This window comes from Ambystoma mexicanum, chromosome 3p (genome assembly GCF_040938575.1).
Source record: "Ambystoma mexicanum isolate Mex_15411 chromosome 3p, UKY_AmexF1_1, whole genome shotgun sequence".
In the NCBI taxonomy this organism is placed as follows: Eukaryota; Metazoa; Chordata; class Amphibia; order Caudata; family Ambystomatidae; genus Ambystoma; species Ambystoma mexicanum.
Window position 1 is genome coordinate 119,185,279 of NC_090925.1, and position 20,876 is coordinate 119,206,154.

The 20,876-nt window shown below is 50.5% G+C and overlaps 1 protein-coding gene across 1 annotated transcript in view; it reads right to left on the bottom strand.

Annotated features, from left to right (window-relative positions):
* Window positions 1-18,500, bottom strand: part of LOC138580142 (uncharacterized) — a 37,342-nt gene extending 18,842 nt beyond the window's left edge. The window contains exons 1-3 of the mRNA XM_069650459.1: window positions 18,351-18,500; window positions 17,572-17,763; window positions 164-376 (exon numbers count right to left, since the gene is read on the bottom strand). Of these exons, the coding sequence (XP_069506560.1) occupies window positions 164-376; window positions 17,572-17,763; window positions 18,351-18,411 (466 nt within the window). The 5' untranslated portion in view covers window positions 18,412-18,500. The remainder of the gene's footprint in view (window positions 1-163; window positions 377-17,571; window positions 17,764-18,350) is intronic.
* Between the last annotated feature and the right edge of the window lie 2,376 nt (window positions 18,501-20,876).

Sequence of the window (20,876 nt, forward strand, 5' to 3'; positions counted from 1 at the left end):
CGAGTTGGGTTCGTTTTCACAGGAGATGGGTGAGTCCTTGGAGGTTATACATGAGTACACAAAGAAACCTGATGTGTGCTCAGAGGAGATGGGGGCGTTCGTGAGATGGGTGTGAATCTTCTGGAGACAGGTCTCTACTCAAAGGAGATTGATATGTACTCACAGGAGATGGATGGGATGCATTTGACACCATAGGGGGTCTCGCAGCACTTCTGTTGCCTATCACAGGTCACATCCGTAGAGCAGTTCCGGAAGGAGTTGAGGTTGGGGAAGCCTTCTGGTGTTCCTGGGAATCCAGGTAAGTTGCCTGAAGCATTCAGTTTCCGCAAAACATCTTCTACACATACCGGGGCACTGCCTTTCGGAGCAGTGGGATCTAGAGTGGGAGGGGAACAGAAGCACATGACATTAAAACCTTGGATGATGAATCTACTAATGCCAAGAGGTTTTCTTGGCAAAGCATTTACCACTAAACACCCAATCCACCAGAGTACCTCTTAATGTCTTACTCATATAACCTCAGGAGGACCAGGGCCTCTGAGAGTTCAGGGTTAACAGTAGTATTAAGGTGGTGTCCCTTGGGGGGGGCGTGGCCAACCTCCATGTAAGAAAGCCGGACTTTGATACAGCTCCGCTGATGTGACCATCGTTCTGCCGTATATCTGCAACCTAGCCATGGTGAAACAGCATAAACAACCCACGAACCCGGAGCTACCGAGTGACCTACCGACTGCAGTTTCGGACCCCTCCGTGCCCCCATGAGGAGAAACACCGTTGCGCACGGAGAAGGAGCGAGCCGGAAAATGGCGGCCGCCTGTTGTTCGCCTGAGGACTGAGCCCCGCGCCCAGCACCGAAACGCAGCACTAGCGAAGAGGCTTGCCCCAGCTGTAACAGATCCTGGCGAGGACAACGGGAGCTGTGCTGCTAGCCCTGCCTGGCTGACGAGCACACTGCGCCGCGTCCTGCGGAGGAGAATCGGGACCTGCATCCGGGGGCCCTACGGTGCGGGACCTGCAGCACGAGCGGGGAGCGAGGACGGCGGCTGCACACCAAGGAGAGCCGAGGCCCGGAGCCGTCGTGCGACATCAAACGAGAGGTAAGGAGTGGGAGGTGGGGGCTGGAAGGCTAGCCCAACACAGTACCGGGCGGCGCAGCCCCCACCTGATCCTCCACACAGCCTCTGCTTGGGAGACTGTGCATCGAGGGGGCCCCACGCAAACAAAGCCCAGTGCGGCGGGCGGTGTCCACAGCACCTCGCTAAGCAGGCTGCAACTGGCCCAAAAGGAGACCAGGAGGGGGTGAAAAGCCCCAACATTTGTCAGCACCAAGCCAAACACTTAACAATATCACGTCAGTAGGGGGGAGACATCAAAAGCCCACACCACCCGCGATTCAACTGTAGCACTCGGGGATGAAATCCAACATTTAAAGTGAGCCGATTGAAGGAACGCATGTAAGGATTGGGCCATCATACAGACATAGGAGCACCCCCCACCTTGTCAGAGGGCTTCATCTCTCATCAAATATCATTAACAAGGTATGCAGATACATTATACAGACCCAATGTGTACTGTGGCTAAGTACAAATTAAGTGAATATAACATTCATATCCCACATATAGGGAAGCATTGATACCTAGCATCCATTGCGGTGTGCGGCGCCCCTTGCCGACCTTGCTGCGGCACCCGCAGAACAACGCGAGCCTAGCCCACAGGCAATGAGGGACCTACCTTAACAATCCACGCGAGACAGCTCCCGGCGAAGCTGGCTGAGGCGGAGGGCACAAACGCATGAAACACGCCCGGGGCCTGGGGCACTGAGTGGACTGGCACACGGAGTGACAGATCAAGATAGTGGCCAACACACGACCAGTTTGCCCGACACACCTAGGGGATCCCCCCTGGGCACCATTAGACCGGCACCCCACCAGGGATAGAATGGGGCCACATCACGGAACCCTGCGGGGCGGAGCTAGCGAACACCACAACAGTACGGCTACGTAAGCTAAGAAACAGAGCTCATAATCGTATAATAGCTATACAGCCCGAAGCAGCCACTGGCGCTATTCGCACAGCTGAAGTTGGGCACGGCAAGCTTGCCAGTGAGTAAGGGGATGTCCGTAAAAACTGCCAGAGGCAAACACATGCAGACAACTATGGAGACCTTCGCAGCCACAGGTGCCTCCAAACCAGACGACACAAACACGACCTCCACCACGGCCGGGGAAGTGCCTGCTGAACCTGCAAACTCGCAGTTCCTAGAAGCCATCATGGCACTTCAAAAAACTATGGAGAGCAAAATAGATGCCGTGGCTATTGACTTAAATCTGCTTAGACAAGACGTGCGCGCTATCGCTGGCAGAACGGAGGCACTGGAAAACACAGAGGCCAAAACCCACCTCTTGAGAGAGGTAGACGCCTTGACCCAAAAAGTAAAGAACCTCGACGATAGAGCAGATGAGGCGGAGGGGCGTGCACGCCGTAACAACATTAGAATTATTGGACTGCCGGAGGGAATCGAAGGAAACTACCCCACTAACTACGTGGAGAATTTGCTACTGCAATTAGTCGGAGCTGGGAAGTTATCACAGGGGTTCACCATTGAAAGGGCGCATCGATCCCTCACCAAACGCCCACCACCAGGAAATCCACCAAGGCCAATAATTTCCAAAGTCCTCAATTATAAAGATAGGGAGACGATTCTAGCCCATTCAAGATCGGGTGGCCGCATAGAAAGAGACTCTGCAAAAATCGCCATTTACTCGGACTATACCCTCCTGGTACAAAGAAGCAGATCCCAATACTCCCACATCAAGACGAGACTCAAAGAAGCGGGCTTGCGATACATGCTACTGTACCCGGCGAGATTGAAGGTCATCCTAAATAATAAAACACACATATTCGATATACCTGCAGAGGCAAACGAATGGATGGATATTGAGCAGATCCCAGACATAGAGGGAAGGCAACGCAAAACAAAAGGAAATGGCACCTCCCAAAAAAAAACAACTAACACCACTCTATGATAAGAAAAAGGAAGCAACCAGAACTTGCCGATTGCGGCATCATTGAGTGACTCGAAGCTGATCGAATAAGTGCTGCCCGGTAACAGATACTAGCGAAGCGGTTGCCCGGCACCCCTGAATCTCTTTGGGTAGTTAACCCGCCTGTAGGGCACCAGGAGACCTTAGGTCGAATGGAGCGGAAACGGGATAATCAGAACGGGGGCAGCCCCGCTAGACTAGTTTTGTTAGTTGTGAACTTCAAGTTTATTGTTAGTTTCCCTTTAGGGTATGTTTACCTGCCCGTATGGCACCAGGAGACCATGTTTGGTCCAACGGAGCAGAAACGGGACTGTCATAACGAGGGCAACCTCGCTGGGCCAGTTTTATGTTGGGGGAGTTTACAGTTAAAGGGGGGAGGGGAAAGGGGCGTTAGTTCCAATGTTGGGAACATACACTGGGAAATGCCAAGACCACGGGATCCATCCATACGCAATGCAGCACTAACAAGACCTCGAGCTCCACCTACCACATACAACAATCCACATAACACCTATGGCTGACACAATAAAGGTCGTCACTTGGAACGTCAGAGGCCTGAACAGCTTTGTTAAACAACGGGGTGTCCAAACCTACTTGAAGAGATGCAAGGTCGGAATCGCCATGCTACAAGAGACTCACTTAACTGCAAAGAAACTGGAAGCCCTGGCCAAAACTTCGCATGGTACCTTAGTGGGTTCTGCTTACTCCTCCTTGCCAGAGGGGTTCTGATCTGGATTGCCCCGACTGTCCCTTTCAGTCTTACTAGCACTAAAACAGACAACGAGGGGAGGATGGTGGTAGTGTGTGGCTCCATCGAGGGCAAAGAGTTATGCCTAGTCAGCACTTACGCACCCAACCATGACGCGAATACCTTCTTCCACTCCCTTTATACGCGCCTTAGCACATATATGGATAGAATCATGATATGGGGGGCGACCATAACTGTACCCTTGACCCTTTACTGGATAGATCCGACAACAAACACGATCGTCCCTCCCCTCCGGCCAAAATTCTTTCCAAACTAGTCCAACAGTTGCAACTAAGTGATCTTTGGAGGGACCAACACCCGGAGCAACGCGAGTATTCCTTCTATTCCCCACCACACGTCGTACACACCAGGCTGGACTACATTTTTCTCAGCCTAAAACAACAGTCTATATTTGTTGATGCGCGCTACTTGCCCAGGGTGCTGTCTGACCACACTCCCCTGATGGTCACCTGGGAGGTGTTCCCGCCTAAACCCTCTGTACCCACATGGAGGCTGAGGGCTGAGGCCTTACTTGATACTGCATTCCGAGAACGCATAAGGGATAGTACTGAGGAATATTGGCAAAATAACTTGCATAGCGTTAAATATATGAGCACAACCTGGGAAGCATACAAGGTGGTCATGAGGGGCGAGATGATCACAGCTGTTGGGGGTGCCCAGAGATCCATTACAACCTTGCTAGAGCATGCAGAGAGGGACCTGAGTAAGCTTGAAGGCAGGGCTGACCCAACCCCTGATTAATCACAAAAAATTACCGAACTCAGACAAACATGCCTAACTCATTGGGAATCCCTCGGTAAACTGAGCTACGCCAAGCACACAGAGAGAATCCATGCCCTGGGGGACAAGCCAGGGAAACTCTTGGCCTGGCTCTATAAAAGGGAGACCCCCAGGCCACCCATTTGCCACATACTCACACCAGACGGCACCGCCGTGCATACCCAACAAGAAATTAATTTGTTTTTTTCTGACTTCTACCGTAACCTGTACTCCGAGGCCCCGCCCCCCTCTGACACCGGGATCGTAGACGCCCTTGACGTCATCGACCTGCCTAAATTAGACTCACATATGGCTGAGACCCTAGACGAGCCCGTCACTCCCGACGAGGTCAGGGTGGTAATTAGATCGCTACCAGCTGGGAAAGCCCCGGGCTTGGATGGCCTCCCGGGGGAGTTTTACAAGACCTATGAGGAGATGCTCGCCCCTATATTAGCCCAAGTCTTTAACGAAGCCTTCGAGCGTGGCATCCTCCCGGACTCCCTCAGTGAGGCCGTGATAATACCCTTGCTGAAACCTGGGAAGGACGGGGCAGATTGTGGTTCATACAGTAATCCCACTGTTGATCCATCAAGATCAAACTGGTTATGTCCCAGGGCGTTCCATTACGGAGAACCTGCGCCGGTTACATCATGTCATTTACAGCACCGATGGAAGGCCACAGAAACTTGCAGTGGCTTCACTAGATGCCATCAAAGCTTTTGACTCCGTGAGGTGGGAATGGTTATATGCTACCATGGCCAAAATGCGGATAGGCCCTGTATTTCTAAAATGGACCCAGTTAGTTTATGCTAACCCCACTGCGACAGTACGCACCAACAAAACCTATTCCGCATAATGGTCCCTACACAGAGGCACCCGCCAAGGTTGCCCACTGTCCCCCATGTTATACATTATTGCAGCGGAACCGGTGGCAGCTTACCTGAGACAAGAATACGGGGAGGGGGGCATTAAGATAGACGGGGTGACCCACCTCGTCTCTATGTACGCTGATGACACCCTTTTGTACCTCCAAGACCCTGAGCACCTCCTGCCCTACATCTTAGAAACCCTGGACTGCTTCCACAAGCACACCGGGATCCAGATTAATAGAAGCAAATCTTGCCTTTACCCCCTAGCAGCACTACACAGTGATGAATGCGGATCTCTCGCCCCTCTAGATCTCGAATGGCAGGTGACATCTTTCAAATATTTGGGGATAACCATACATCGTAACCCCTGCACAGAACACATCCATAATACTGTAAAAGCCAAAGACTCTCTCACTAAATCCATGGAATTCTGGGGGCGGCTCCCGCTTTCAATGGCCGGGAGGGCTGGTCTCCTTAAGATGGTCGCCCTTCCCCGCCTATTACATAACTTCACCAACGTCCCCTTCAACACCCCCCCTCGTTCTTTAAAGACCTCAACAAACTCTGTAGGGGCTTCCTCTGGCAGGGAGGTAGGCACAGGGTGGCATTGGAGACTCTCCAGAGACCATACGAGAGGGGCGGATTGAAGATCCCCAATTTCGAACTCTACTTTCTTGCTAGCCAGCTGAGACATGTCACGCAATGGATGGCCGATGAGAGCACGACGGACACTCGCCTCCTCCAACCGGCCCTCCCCCGACTGTTATTAAGAGACATACTGTGGGCCAGAGAGGGTGCCCTGAGCCACTGCCGGTACGTCATCAAGCTCGGGATCCGGCTTTGGAAAAGGACCTGTAAACTGGTTGGGTCAGAAGATCTGTATTCCCTACAGATCCCCATTGCAGCACTTATGACTAATCACTCCTGGGGGCAACTTGAAACACGCACACAGTAGGAGCCCTTCGGGGTGGCCAAACTAGGGGAACTGATCCAAGAAAAGGAAATCTTAACTTTCCCGGAACTCTGCAAGGCCACAGGCCTCCCGGCAGGGCAGTTCCTCTTGCACAGGGTAGTTGTACAGGCCTTGAACAATAGATGGCCGGTCACTGCCGACCAGACTGAGGAAAATGAATGCATCGAAACGATACTGAACTCCGCTGAGGGGGGCCATGAAACCTCACGTATCTACGAGGCCCTACTGTGGGGCACGACCAGGGACAACCTCAATTACAGGAACAAATGGGAAACAGAACTGGGCCTTGTTTTTGAAGACAAAGACTGGGGTGATATAACCCACTACCATAAGAAACTCTCCAGAAACGCCTGCTTGCAGCTCATCCAGCTGTATATCACCAATAGAGCGTACCTCACGCCAGAAGTCATATCAAGATTCACAGGTGCTGAAACCCAATTATGCCCCAAATGCAGTGAGCCCAGGGCTGGAATGACTCACATGTTCTGGTGTTGCCCAGTGATTAGGGAGTTCTGGTCGCAAGTAAAGGAAAGAGTGGCTGGCGCAGACATCAAAGTTGAGGTGGATGAGCCCACGGCCTGTATCCTGGGCAGATATAGGTGTAACAGGAAGAATAAGCTTCTAAATAAGCTCAGAGACCTTATATACATAACTGCTAAAAGGCGCATAGCCATGGGGTGGAAAAGCTATAGAGGGCTGCTTATGCCCCTATGCTGGGGAGATCTTATGAAGTGGATAACAGCTGAAACCGCGGCTTGGAAGACAGCGATCCAAGTTCAGAGACTAGACTCCAGCGAGGAGCTGCACCGTTGGGTGGCCCTGACAGTACCCCTGCTCCACCCTGAGTTGGATGATAGTGTGCTAGACGGAGAAGGTGGCCCGGACTGGGGCACGGACTCGAGAGGAACAGTGAACTAACCGTGGTCTTGGGGGGATGGGGGAGGGGAGGGCGGGGGGGAGTTGGGATTTATATTTCTGATATGCTTGACCTGTTGCCAATGATATTGGTTCTGTTATTTCATATTATTAAACCAATAAAGAAATAAAAAAAATAAAAAAGGTGGTGTCCCTTGGCCCCATCATTCCGTATCGTTCTAACAAAAAGTGCCCTCCTGCTCTCTGGTAATCTGCGACTCACCTTTTTCTCTCATTCGGAAGTGGTCTCTGGCTTCCTGATGCCACCTTGTTCTGGTAATTGTCTAGATTCCTCTCTCTTGTCCCACAGTGAGCCACAGATCTTCTGATGGTCTTTCATTGTTCACTTCTGTACTGCTAATCTTCTCACTCACTCTATGGTGACCACCTGTTTCCATGGTGTCCGAGTTATTTCCATGCTCTGTAGCTGACATTGCGTTTCCTTTCAATGGTGGCATATTGGTCTCCAGCTTCCCTCAGCACTCACCATGCTCTACAGTTAATCTCCTCACTCATTCTATGGTGACTGCCTGTTCCCATGGTGCCCGAGTTCTTGCCATGCTCTGTGGCTGGAGTTGCGTTTCCTTTCTATGGTGGTGTCTTGGTCTCCAGCTTCCCCCAGCCCTCACCATGCTCTACTGCTAATCTTCTCACTCACTCTATGGTGACCACCTGTTCCCATGGTGCCTGAGTTATTGCCATGCTCTGTGGCTGACGTTGCGTTTCCTTTCTACAGTGGCGTCTTGGTCTGCAGCTTCCCCCAGCCCTCATCATGCTCTACTGCTGATCCTCTCACTCATTCTATGGTGACCACCTGTTCCCATGGTGCCCGAGTTCTTGCCATGCTCTGTGGCTGGAGTTGCGTTTCCTTTCTATGGTTGCATATGGGTCTCCAGATTCCCCCAGCCCTCATCATGCTCTACTGCTAATCTCCTCACTCACTCTATGGTGACCACCTGTTCCCATGGTGCCTGAGTTATTGCCATGCTCTGTGGCTGGTGTTGCGTTTCCTTTCTATGGTGGTGTCTTGGTCTCCAGCTTCCCCCAGCCCTCACCATGCTCTACTGCTAATCTTCTCACTCACTCTATGGTGACCACCTGTTCCCATGGTGCCTGAGTTATTGCCATGCTCTGTGGCTGACGTTGCGTTTCCTTTCTACAGTGGCGTCTTGGTCTGCAGCTTCCCCCAGCCCTCATCATGCTCTACTGCTGATCTTCTACTCTCACTCTACGGCGACCGCTGGGTATCTTGGTGTCCTGAGTCATTCTATGCTGGGCCTTGGTCTTCAGCTTCCCTCAGCATGCGCTACTGCTGACCTTCTATTCTCATTCTATGGCGGCTGCCTCGTCTCCTGGTGGCCGGAGTCATTCTATGGTGGCATCCTGGTCTCCAGCTTCCCTACAACCACAGGATGCTGTACTGTTGATCGCCTACTCTCAGTCTTTGGTGACTGTTTGGTCTCCTTGTCCCATTAGTTTTTCCCACGCTCTTTGGCTGACTTTGCTTTTACATTCTATGGTGGCGCCTTGGTCTCCAGCTTCCCTGAGTCCTTTCCATGGTCTACAGAAGATAATTCTCTATTATTCTAAGGAGACCATCTAGTCTACTGCTGTTGTTGGCTCTACCATATTCTTTGGCTGATTTTGTTAATAACTGCTTCAAGAGCGCTTCCAGGGTTGGTTCTGCAGCTGCCATGTTGCTTTCTGGAGCAGTAGTGTGTTCTCATTGGTGCAGGATAGGTCCATTGTTAGGAAGTGCAATGCCCTTTCTTGGGGCAGTATGGCTTTCTTGATAGGGCCAATATAGGGCTTCCTTTCTGGGAAAATATTGCTTTCTGCCTATGTGATATGCCTTCCTCATTTGGCCAGCAATCAGGTCTACCTGTGCAAGCAAGCGTTGCATGACTTACAGTGGGAAGTTCTTAAACCACTCTTCAAAAGCTCCAGAACTCTATTCTGCTTTCTGAAAATCCTATTGAATTGCACAAGAGTGTACTTTGGCAACAAACCATAATCCAGTTGAATACATATCATTCAATATTTCACAACGACTGCAAACGAACCGGCGAAGCGGAGGCCCTGCCTACTGATTGAAAATATATTTCCAGACATAACATCAAACTAGGCAACCAGAGTGGCTTCCATCCAAAATTCAGTAGATACATAAACACCCTCCAGAATTTCCCATCATAGATAAGAAAGATGGCTGCCTATTGTTCCTTCTTGACCTCTCGACCACCTTCAGCACCACAGATCACAACAGTGAGCCTGCAAGGGTTCAGTCTTAACCCTAGAAGGGTTCATTCAGACTGATACCCTTTGGTTTAGATAGGAACCTTAAGAGCCCACGGTTGGCCCATCCACTGGCTCTACAGTCTTCGCTATCATCCTTGGGCTTTACATGGAGTCACTATGAGCTCTCCTCTCCAACCCCAACGTCAGCATCTGCCAATGCGCAGATGACACACAGCTGTACCATATCCTCAAATCTACAAATGATATCCAGTGATTGAAACATGGACTCCCACCACCCCACGCCTGGATGGCCAATGCTTCCTCAACACTGCATCCCATCAAGAGTGAACTCATGCTCCTCTGGAACTCCACCACTCAAAGGCCACAGTACTTGAGCTCCCAGTAGCCACACCGGTCGAAGGCAAAGGGGTGCTTTATGCATGCTCTTTCTGTTGACGCGATGAAGAATATTGCAAGTAAGTAAGTGCACAAAGGATGATGTCCATCAACACATCCCCCTCAGAAGCTTGGCTGTAAATGAAGCAGGCAGTGCATTCACAGAGGTCATGCTCTTGCGGTATTCAGCGGGACATCACACACCATGTCATACACCGGCAGCACTCTGCAGCTCTCACACAACACATCAGACAGGATGCAACACTCAGCCAAGTACACAGCGGGCTCAAGGAAATTTGCATAGCTCTACCTTAGGCAAAGTCGATCTTGCTCGCCCTTGCTTGCAATCTCTCCATCAAGTCCCACATTTCTAAGAAAACCCAGATAGGATGCACCAATTATTTCTCCTTCTCTAGATTCAGCCCTTCCCACCTGGCTCTGAACTCAGAACCAACACCTGACTCTGATATCGCGCACCTTTACGGTACGAACACCCAACTAGCAGGAAATCCAGACTTACCCATAGCTCGCATGAAGGCCATCCACCACGCGGCAGCTCCGACCTGTCTTCAAGGGTGGGGTCTCGCTGCTCAGCCACCCTTGCCTCTTTATTCCCATGAGCTAGGACCATTGTCACGGTTGGCCCTTGTTTTCTTCTTGGGGTTCATATTTGTGACTGCAAATTGCACAAAGATCTTTGAAGTTGGCACTCATCTCCAGGGATCTCTTACTCACTTTGGGGTTTGATATTGATATTTTATTTCTATCGTGCTCATACAGAAGTGTTTCAGAGCGTGACAAGGCAAGGGAAGGGGAACAGGCGAGAACAAAAATAACGATCTTACTAGGCCCAGTGACATTGAGAACGCGCACGTGCAGGGTAGAGGGGGAGGGGGAGAAGAGCATGGAAGGGGGAACAAAAGGAGAGTGCGGAGAGAGGAGGAAAAAAAGAAAAATAATGGTACAGTAATAAATAAAAAGGTAACAACAATGGGAATGCAGCCAGCAAGTGGCAAGTACTGGCTTAATGGCAGCAGGCCGGGTAGGTCTGAAAGTGCATGAAGAAAAGGGGAGGGCTGTATGGGTACAGATACAGACCCCAGTGAAAGTGGTGGCCTGGAGGCAGTGCGTGAGGGTGGCAAGATGAGCAGGTGCCTGGGCCCGGAGGGCAGAAGGTGGCCAGGTGCATAGTGCCGAGGGAGAGTAGAATCAGCAGGGGAGAGGAGGGGAGAAGGCAGAAGCAAAGAGGAAGGTTTTGAGGTGTTTCTGGAACCGGAGATGGTTCTCCTCAAGTTTTAGAGTGGCAGGGAGGCTGTGCCAGAGGGAGGCCCGAGCCGAAGACAGAGATCTACCCCCAGCTCGTTTCTTTGAGAAACGACTGACCCTGAGGGAGTTAGTGGTGGAGGAGCGGAGTGCTTGAGATGGGAGGTATTTGCAGAGGGATTGCTGAAGGTATGTTGGATCCAGGCCACAGAAAGCCTTGTGGACAATGCAGAGGGTGTTGAATTTAATCCTTGCATCCACTGGGAGCCAATGGAGAGATTTCAGAGCTGGAGAGTTACGATCCCAGGGCTTGAGGCAAGGACAAGTCTCGCAGTCCTGTTCTGGATACATTGTAAAGTGCGGAGAGTAGAGGCAGGTGGATTAAGAAAGAGGCTGTTGCAATAGTCCAACTTAGAGAAAACCAGAGCTTGGGAGACAGTAAGCTTCTAGGGGAATGAGAGGTAAGGAAGAATACCTCTGAAGAGGTGCAGTAGGAAGTTTGTCTTTTTTGATACATCAGCGATGTGGGCGGAGAAGGAGAGTGTGGAATCAAAGGTGACACCAAGGTTCTTGGCCTCGCAGGTGGGGATAGGAGCGGGAAGCACGTACATCCATGACAGAAGGCAGTTTGCAAGAATACCCTCTGTAGGAGGCTTGGATGGATTTATTTACAAATGGACAACATTTCTCATATAAAAAAACCCACGTGGCTAGAATTTTTCTTAGAACATGGCAGGGCATAGATCAGCATTCCCACCCATACAGCAACGGAACTTTCCTTTCCTAGTGGTAGCACGGGTGGATAGCTCACATGTTCGAAGCCAGTGGCAGGGTTGACTCCCCCTTCAGTACCACTAATTGGATGATAATAATAAGAGCTTTAAAAGAGGGGGAACATTGCCATTCAGCTCTATTTAAAAACCGGATATGATATATTAGCACCTTTGGGGGGTCTGCCAGCCAATCAGGTCTGAATCTTATGGTATACGTGCGGTCTGAACAAGCTCAAAGCTGCTCGTGTCCGTCCTCCATCTTACTCTCCCTCTCCCCAGTTACCCCGCCCCATTTGTACTTACCAGGCAACCACTGCTTCTCTCATGCCCCCCCAGGGTGTCATGGAAATGGAAGAGGAGCTCCGCTCGCAGCCTTGCTTCCGTTTCCATGATGACCATATTCAAACAAAAAATATTCTATTAGCAGCCTGGGACATTTAGCCTGGGATGCTCAGAGCAATACTCCTGGGCTCCCCGGGGCTGAACCAGGTGGTAACGTCCCAAGGATCCTCCTGAAAGGGGATGAACCAGGTGGTAACGTCCCAAGGATCCTCCTGAAAGGGGATGAACTGGGTGGTAACGTCCCAATGATCCTTCTGAAAGGGGCTGAACTGGGTGGTAACGTCCCAAGGATCCTCCTAAAAGGGGATGAACTGGGTGGTAACGTCCCAAGGATCCTCCTGAAAGGGGATGAACTGGGTGGGAACGTCCCAAGGATCCTTCTGAAAGGGGCTGAACTGGGTGGTAACGTCCAAAGGATCCTCCTGAAAGGGGATGTACCGGGTGGTACCGTCCCAAGGTTCCTCCTGAAAGGGGCTGAACCGGGTGGTACCGTCCCAAGGATCCTCCTGAAAGGCCCTCGTTATGCTGTGGTCTGTTAACTTGGATCCCATGACGTTACTACCTGGTGGCATAATCATGACCCTACGAAATGCCCTATGCCAGTGGCGCCTGGGCAAAGAAGATTTAGGAATAGGCATTGGATGCGGAACATTGTTTACAACTATATAGAATGTAAAGATCACTTTACAAGAGGCTGCTGTGTGGCAGAGGGTCCCCCATCAACAATGTGCTGGTCTATATGGTCAGAATAGTGCATTTTAAAGAAAGCTGGGCCTTTCACAATGACCAAAACCTGAAGGCCCTTTGTTATGTTTAAAAGATTTTTATTATAAGAAATGAATATACATGGGAATTCATATTTATCAGAGATGTGTGAAATATATGAGACATATATGGAAGAAGCATAAAAGACGGCATCTGAAGGACCTTTAACGAACCGATAAAGCGCCTCTCCTCCAAGGATATTCTTGAAAACAGAAGGCATCTTAAAGCAAATTTACTAAGAAATATCGGTCAGAACCGCAGAAGGGCTACTTTAATGGGAAAGGAGCTGGCCGTTAGCCCCCAAGGGCAGTGGGTGCTCTTTGCAAGTCCCCCAGTAAAGAAGATATTGCCAGCCCCTGCATTCCCTCCAGAGAGCATACCCGCCGCCACCGTTGTTTCCGGACCAGCAGAATAAGAGTTCTGCAGGTGGGTGGTGTCACTCCCGCCAGGTATGCAGACGGGAATGGAAACACTGGCACTGCTAGTTAGGGTGCCAGTGATTCCATGGTCCCCATCCCCATGGAGTCCTATGGGACTCCATGGGAATGGGGAGTAACGTTATTCTGCCTCCGGAATTACCGGATCAGCGGGGCTGTAATGCCCTGGTAAATCCGGGAAGTCCGGAGGCGGAAATTCACTCCGGGTCTGGCTGCAACCTGCCGGTTTCTCCGGCACGGCTACCGCCGGACTCGTAATTAGACCCTATGGGCCTCATTCCGAGTATGGCGGTAAGGGATAGCGGCCACCGGTAACGAGACCGGTGGCGGTAATCCCTTACCGCCATACTCCGAGTTCCCTCTGCGCCCTCGCCCTTAACGCCTGCTTTGAGCAGGTGTTAAAGTCAAGGGCGCAAAGGGGCCTCCAAGCCAATAACGGTGACCGTAATGAACGGTCACCCTTATTTGCATCTTCCCCATTCCCATTGAGCCCTATGGGGGCTCATTTGGGAATGGGGAAGAGCCTTGGTGAATGGGGAATTACCGCCCGGCCAACCTTGGAATGGGGCGGTGATTCCGCCATCCACCAAGGCGCTGCCGGTCCGGGTACGGCGTCAACCAAGGCGTTAATAGCACCATTGGTTAGCGCCGTACTCGGAATGAGGCCCTATATCTTTTAATTTTGTACTATGCATTTGAGTCTGTTAAATTGATTTAATGTATGGGCTTTATTGTATCAAAGGTGATGTAATAATAACATTAAAAAAACAGGCTGCAATGCCAGTTTTGACATGGCATCATCCTTGTAAACAGATGGTAAACCCAGCATGTGCCACTTGCTGGCTGCACTACCGTTGTTTGTTGCCTTTTTATTTTTTAATGTATTATTTCTTAAAACAAATTTCTCCCCCCTCCGCACTCTCCTTTTCTCCCCCCTTCCATGCACTTTTCCCCTCCTGCTCCCCCATTCACTTGCACGTCCTCAATGTCACAGGGCCTAGTAAGATCGTTGTCGCGCTCTGAAACACTCGTGTATGAGCGCGATAGAAATAAAATATCAATATCAATATCAATGGTGAGGGTGCCAGCGAGATCCGCAGGGGGAGGAGGAGTGCAGGTGGTCACGGTTTATGTTATGCGCTGTGAGATCGAGAGCAGACGGGGGCGACCGATTTGATGTGATCGACCACTTGATGTATGTTATCTGTCTTGTGGATGAAAAGTTATTACCAGCATTGCATTTTTCTGGAAACTCCAAGATTACCAGGTTAGGCAGGGGTTCGAGCAATGTTTGACTGCAGCAGAGAGCACTTTACGGCTCCAAGATTACCAGGTTAGGCGGGGGTTTGAGCAATGTTTGACTGCAGCAGAGAGCACTTTACGGCTCCAAGATTACCAGGTTAGGCGGGGGTTTGAGCAATGCTTGACTGCAGCAGAGAGCACTTTACGGCTCCAAGATTACCAGGTTAGGCGGGGGTTTGAGCAATGTTTGACTGCAGCAGAGAGACATAGCTCTCAACCGTTTGTATCGCAAAGGCGGGTGAAAACACCCGATTTTATTTTTGGCGGGTGAGAGGCCCATTGAAATGAATGGGCGTGCTGGAGGCTTGTCGGGTGAATCGGCTGTTTACAAGGCGGGTGACACCCGCTAAAAGCGTGTGAGTTGAGAGCTATGGAGAGCACTTTACGGCTCCAAGATTACCAGGTTAGGCGGGGGTTTGAGCAATGCTTGACTGCAGCAGAGAGCACTTTACGGCAGCTCGCATGGCGAGAGCGTTGATGAGTAATATGCGGTTTTGGCCTCCATGATGGGACGTTTACAGTAGATTGTAATGCTGTTTATGCAGTCCTCACAGGGGAGCACTTTCTTGGAAGCCCAGTAGACTGAGGCTGAAGTCGAGGGTACACGCGGGTGGTCGGAGTCCCCCCACTTTTTTCAGAAGTCCCCCCATTTCTGATAGGGCACCATGATATGCTAATTTCTGGTGACACCACATTCAATTGGTATGTTAATGAGTCCCAACATAGAACATAGGTTATGTATGACAGAGCTGTTATATAGTGCATATACGCTTTATAAATTACATGCTCGAAATTGCTGGGAGGTGGGTTGTTATCCAGCTCCAGAAGTAGCCGAGAGGAGCCTGAAGAGCTTAAGACAAACAGCTGCCCGGGGGGGCTTCGTGTAACTCCCCTGGGGAACTGGCGCCATTACACATCCATGGCATTAATGTTGGGCGCATCTAGAAGACATTTAGAGAGTACTGGGTGCAAAATGCAGAAATGTGTAGTTTGCATCTCATGTTGACGTTGGAATTCCAGCACCCTATGCATAAAGCTTCCCCCACCTTCACTCCCCAAGGATAATGAGAATTATAATAATAATTGTTCTTTTATAACGCGCTTAACACCAACGAGCGGTTCAGGATCGGGATTAGACTGCGCTGCGTTGCCTTGCTTCCAAGACAAACACGTTGTCCCCGAGCTATCCTTCCTCCCCGATGACATGAATGTAGGGTACTGCCATTGCTTCCATGCTGACCCGTGCCACCCTACATTATCTGCTCTTACAAAGGATTGAGCCATTCCCCTACACTGGCCATGCTGGGGCCAGCCCTCTGGCTGCACTACCTTTATGGTTCAGAAGAATATTGGGAAACTGCAGAAGGCTGTGCTGCAGTTGCAGTGCCAGGTCCCCTGGAAAGTGGGGTATGAATGTGAAGTGGGGTCTGATTGTGCTGCTGTAAGAGTGCCCCATGCTGGATACGCACAGGGAAGTGCAAAGAAAGCGAGAAGAGGCCTGGATTTCTCATGACAGTTCAGGACAGCAGACCTCGGCTTGGTGTGTGGCTCCTTAGATATGTTATACTACAACTCCCAGGATCTCGCACAACTGATAGGCTGGCTAGGGCTGATGGGAGTTGTAGGCCAAAACGGAATCTGTTCTGTTCGCTGACTTTAAGTGCATTCATTGGTCTATTCTTGACAGGTAACATCTGCGCTTAGATGCCGTTACCTCTTTCTGTAGCGTGTTGAATCGATCAGAATCAAATCAAAACATCTGAAGAACCAAAGGTTGCAGACTGCTTCAATAAATCATTGAGAAAAGGCTAGCATTGAGATTCCAGTAAGTGCGGGCATTATGTAGTTCAGAAACACTAAGGGGCTCATTACGAGTTGGGCGGTAAGGGTTTACCGGCACTGGTAAGGATGCCGGTGCCGGTAAACCCCTACCGCCCTATTCCGAGGTCCCATAGTGGATCCCAGCAGGAACGGCTAGTCTGACCAGCTGTTTTTTGCGGGACTCATTAAGGGACCTCGGAGCTAATAAAGGGCACGCAGTTTGCGGGCCCGTTATTAGCGCCTTGCCCATTCCCATTGAGCCCTATGGGCGCTCAAATGGGAATGGGGAATGGTTTACTGAATGGGGACTTACTGGGTCCGCATAGGTCGGAATGTCCCGGTAAGTACCCATTCAGTGAGACCGGACCTGGGTTTGGAGCTTATAGCGCCATGGCTACCTCCAAACTCGTAATGACCCCCTAAGACTAGAAGTGGTAAATCCATCCACACTTATCTTAAGATTGACCGTCTACTCTTATGCATTGAATTCTCATCCGTCATCGGAAACCGCAAGGCCATAGCGGCAAATCGGCCGAGAGAGGACCGACTGGCATTTGTTAAGGCTGGTGCGGGACCAATGTCTGGTACCCACTCTGCTGGCGAGTTTGTCCTGAATTGCACTGCCTCCACATGCCTCTATGATGAAGACCGAGAGGGTTCAGGTCCATTTGGGGGCCTATAAGGGGGTCGGACTCAGGCCACTTAAGGCACTTGTGTTGATGTGACACCTCACCACATAAAGAACCATGCATGCATTTCGTGCTTTGAAATACTTGTGTATAGGCGCCTTATAAATACCTTAACATATCATATCATGCATAGACATTTTGTGTAGGGGGTCCAATTATTTCTAAGGGAATCACAATTCATGAGGCCCCCAGAGGGTCACCCTCTGAGGCTGTACTCACCAGAAACAAGTGGGAGGCACTTCGGTCCACAGTGGAGCCTGGCGCAGCACTGCCCGGCAGCACAGTCTGCATTGAGTGAACAGTTCTTGGCCGACAGAAGTTCTGCGAAGCCGGGTGGCATCCTGGATGGTGGGCTTCCAAGTGGTGGAGGTGGCATCCAGGATGGTGGGCTCCCTGATGGTGGGGCAGATTCTGGAAAGCAGCACAAGGAGAGTGAGGTGAGTAGAACCAATGCCCCGTGTGATATCTGCTACTACCCTAGTCTTTCGACTCTTCTTGCCCTACCATTCTGCCCTCCTTCAGCCATTGTCCCCTTTTCTCAGCATGCATCAACCATCTCTTCTCTAATACCCCATCTTTCTCCTTTGCCCTTATTGCCTTGCACCACACTTAACTGCCATTTCCCCAGTTCCCCACTTCTGTGCTCTCCCCAACCTTTCCCGAAACCCCTTCACAGTTCCTTCCCACTGCTCCTTTTCCCCTTCCTTTCTTTTCTATGTCCTCCTTCCTTTCTCCTCCTACCTCCCCAACCTGCTCTAAATGCCCAGGTACTTTCCACATTATTGTTATTCCCACCCACTCTGACAGTCCTGCCATCTTGGCCCAACATATCCCCTATCCTCAGCGATGTTCTACTACTGTGTTTCTACATTTTATATTTCCTCTCCACCTCTAAGGGGTCCTCATGCTACCTTTTCCTCTCTCGCCTCAAAGCTTCTAACTTGCCTTTTCCTTCTGTAAATTCTGCCAGACACCCAATGGACCAATTGGAAACTTACGTGCAGCCATCTCCTTCACCAGGTCGGTGGCCACCAGCACAGCCAAGATGAGTAGCTTCATTATGTCGATTACGCCACGTAACGGTCCAGGCCAGAGGAGGTCTTTGGAAAAGACGCGACGATGAAACCCTACTGTTCCTCTGAAGAAACATTGCCTCGATCCCCCATATTTATGGTCACAGGATTACTGTGGTTGGCTGAGCTGAGGCACAACGGCACCTGAAACCCTCAATTACCAGATCATGCCATTCAAGACCCACCCCAGAAATGTGAGCTGCTCACGCTTTATCCCCTGTACACAGGCTGCGCGACGTCATTGCGCTGGCCCAAAGACCTGGTATGGGAGAGGGGGGCCAAGGCATATTAGAAATGGAATAGTATTCCAAGAACAGGCTGAGCTACTGCCTTTGTTTGTTATTGGCCAATTCCTCCATGACGCGGGCGGTCAGGCGAGGGTGGGCTTGCACCTGGTTTCTGGTGATCCTGTAGGCTGCTTTCCCATGAAGCTCGTGTACGGTACAGGGCTCTTCTTTTTGTTCCTTGGAACCTTCTCCTTTCTATAGCAGGTGGGTTCCTTCCTTGCCACAACACCTGATCTGTAGCTATTTATAGCCTTCATTTAAAGAATGTTTTTGTGCGTTCCAGTTTTCCTTGAAAGGCCAAAGGCAGGAGAATTGGAGGAATTTCATCACGAGTGGGACACTTCGTACAGTTTAAATGCAAACCTCGGACCGAGCGCAAATACTGATGGGCCCCGCCCAGATGACGTGCCTAATCGCTCGTCAGCTGAAGGCAGCCCTGGGACTTTTGCACTGGTTTCGCGCGCCAGAGTATTGACAAAGATTTTAGCTCTGTGCCAAGGGCCCCGCACCCCTCCAGTTTGACGCTTCTGGAGCCATGAGACGGCCATGTTCCTCAAAAGTGGAAATCGCATATCGGGGCCTTGCTCCACTTGCACTTCTCTGCAGAAGGGTCTTCTCAGTGCAATTCTAATGCTTTCCACCACTGAGTGGAAAAGACGTTACCTTTCCCCTACGTGATTGGAAACAGCAAATGCCTTCAGCAACTATCGATTGCAGGAGACATTTACAATGGATTTCTATGGACCCCGACTGCTTTTACCAGGTGAAAAAGTCAGGCGGAATCCAACAGGATGCACTGGTTTTACGCCGGCATGAACACACAAAGTGAGGGGAGAAAACAGACGGATTGGGCAGCTAGAGCGGGAAGAGCAGGCGGACCTGGTCAATCTCCTGCATTCTCCGAATAAAATCAAATTCTGGGGATCGTAAAAGATGGCAGTAACAATCGAACATGCTTTCACCGCCACACTTTGAAGTTCCGTGACATAGGGGCTCGGGAGGATAACTCAGGGGCCACGTGCTCGCCTTGGAAGCAAGACAACGCAGAGAAACGCAGTTTCGATCCCCGGGTCCGCGCTTAGAAACCTCTGGGTATTAAGCGCGTTATAAATAACCAATTACAATCATGTAAAAAGGCTCACAATGTCTTCACGTAGCAGTCAACTAACCGGATCTAAACGATAGGATCAGCTGATTCCTTGCGTCGTCGTCTCAAGACGTGAGCCCACCATCACTGTCTTTATGCCTGCAAGATGGTGAGCAAATGTTGGTCACACCAAAGAACCCCGCTCCCATCCCCCAGCTAACCTCTCCAGTGCTGCAGACCCGCAACCAGCGCAGTACTGAAGCTGTGGGTCCTGCCATTATCCAGCAAAGGTGTAAATGATGACATTAGATTGGGTTGCCATCAGCCTCCTGGTAATTCCATCAGCCTCCTGGTAATGCCATCAGCCTCCTGGTAATTCCATCAGCCTCCTGGTAATGCCATCAGCCTCCTGGTAATTCCACGACCCACCACCAGTGAGATCTACGTTGGGCCTTTCGTGCAAATTCAAAAGAGAATGAGACTATGCAGAACCCTGTGTTAGCCATTGTGGGGCAGGTATCGCAAACGAAGCATGGCATACCATGCTGCACTGTTGTGATGTACTTCTAGTGAACAATAAAACACACCACTATCCAGTGCACAAGAACCCCACAAAATAAGAGTTGTCCAACTCCGTGCCTCCAGTGCCGGAATCCTGACGGGTTTTCAGGAAACCCCTCATTAATATTCATGAGGAAAAATGTGCATACATTGAGAATCATTGTAAGCAAATGTATCATTTGAATATTAATGAGGGGTATCTTGAAAACCCAACATGGATCTGGCCCTCGAGGCCTGGAGTTGGACAACCCAACATCATGATGATAGTCCACCTTCATTCATGGCTGGGGGTAACTCATCTATACATAGATAAGGGATTTTTTAGTCTAGGCATCCCGAGCAGAGATTGGGTAACCACTAACACCACTTCTTAGGCACAGAGCAGACTAGGAAACTGACACGGTTGTCAGACCTGACCCCTCCTGCAAAATCCATTCAACTGTTCCTCATGAAATCAGATAAAAATTGAGCGGTTTTGTCAAGCAAGTAGAGGTCCGTCACCCTGGGTGATGCCAA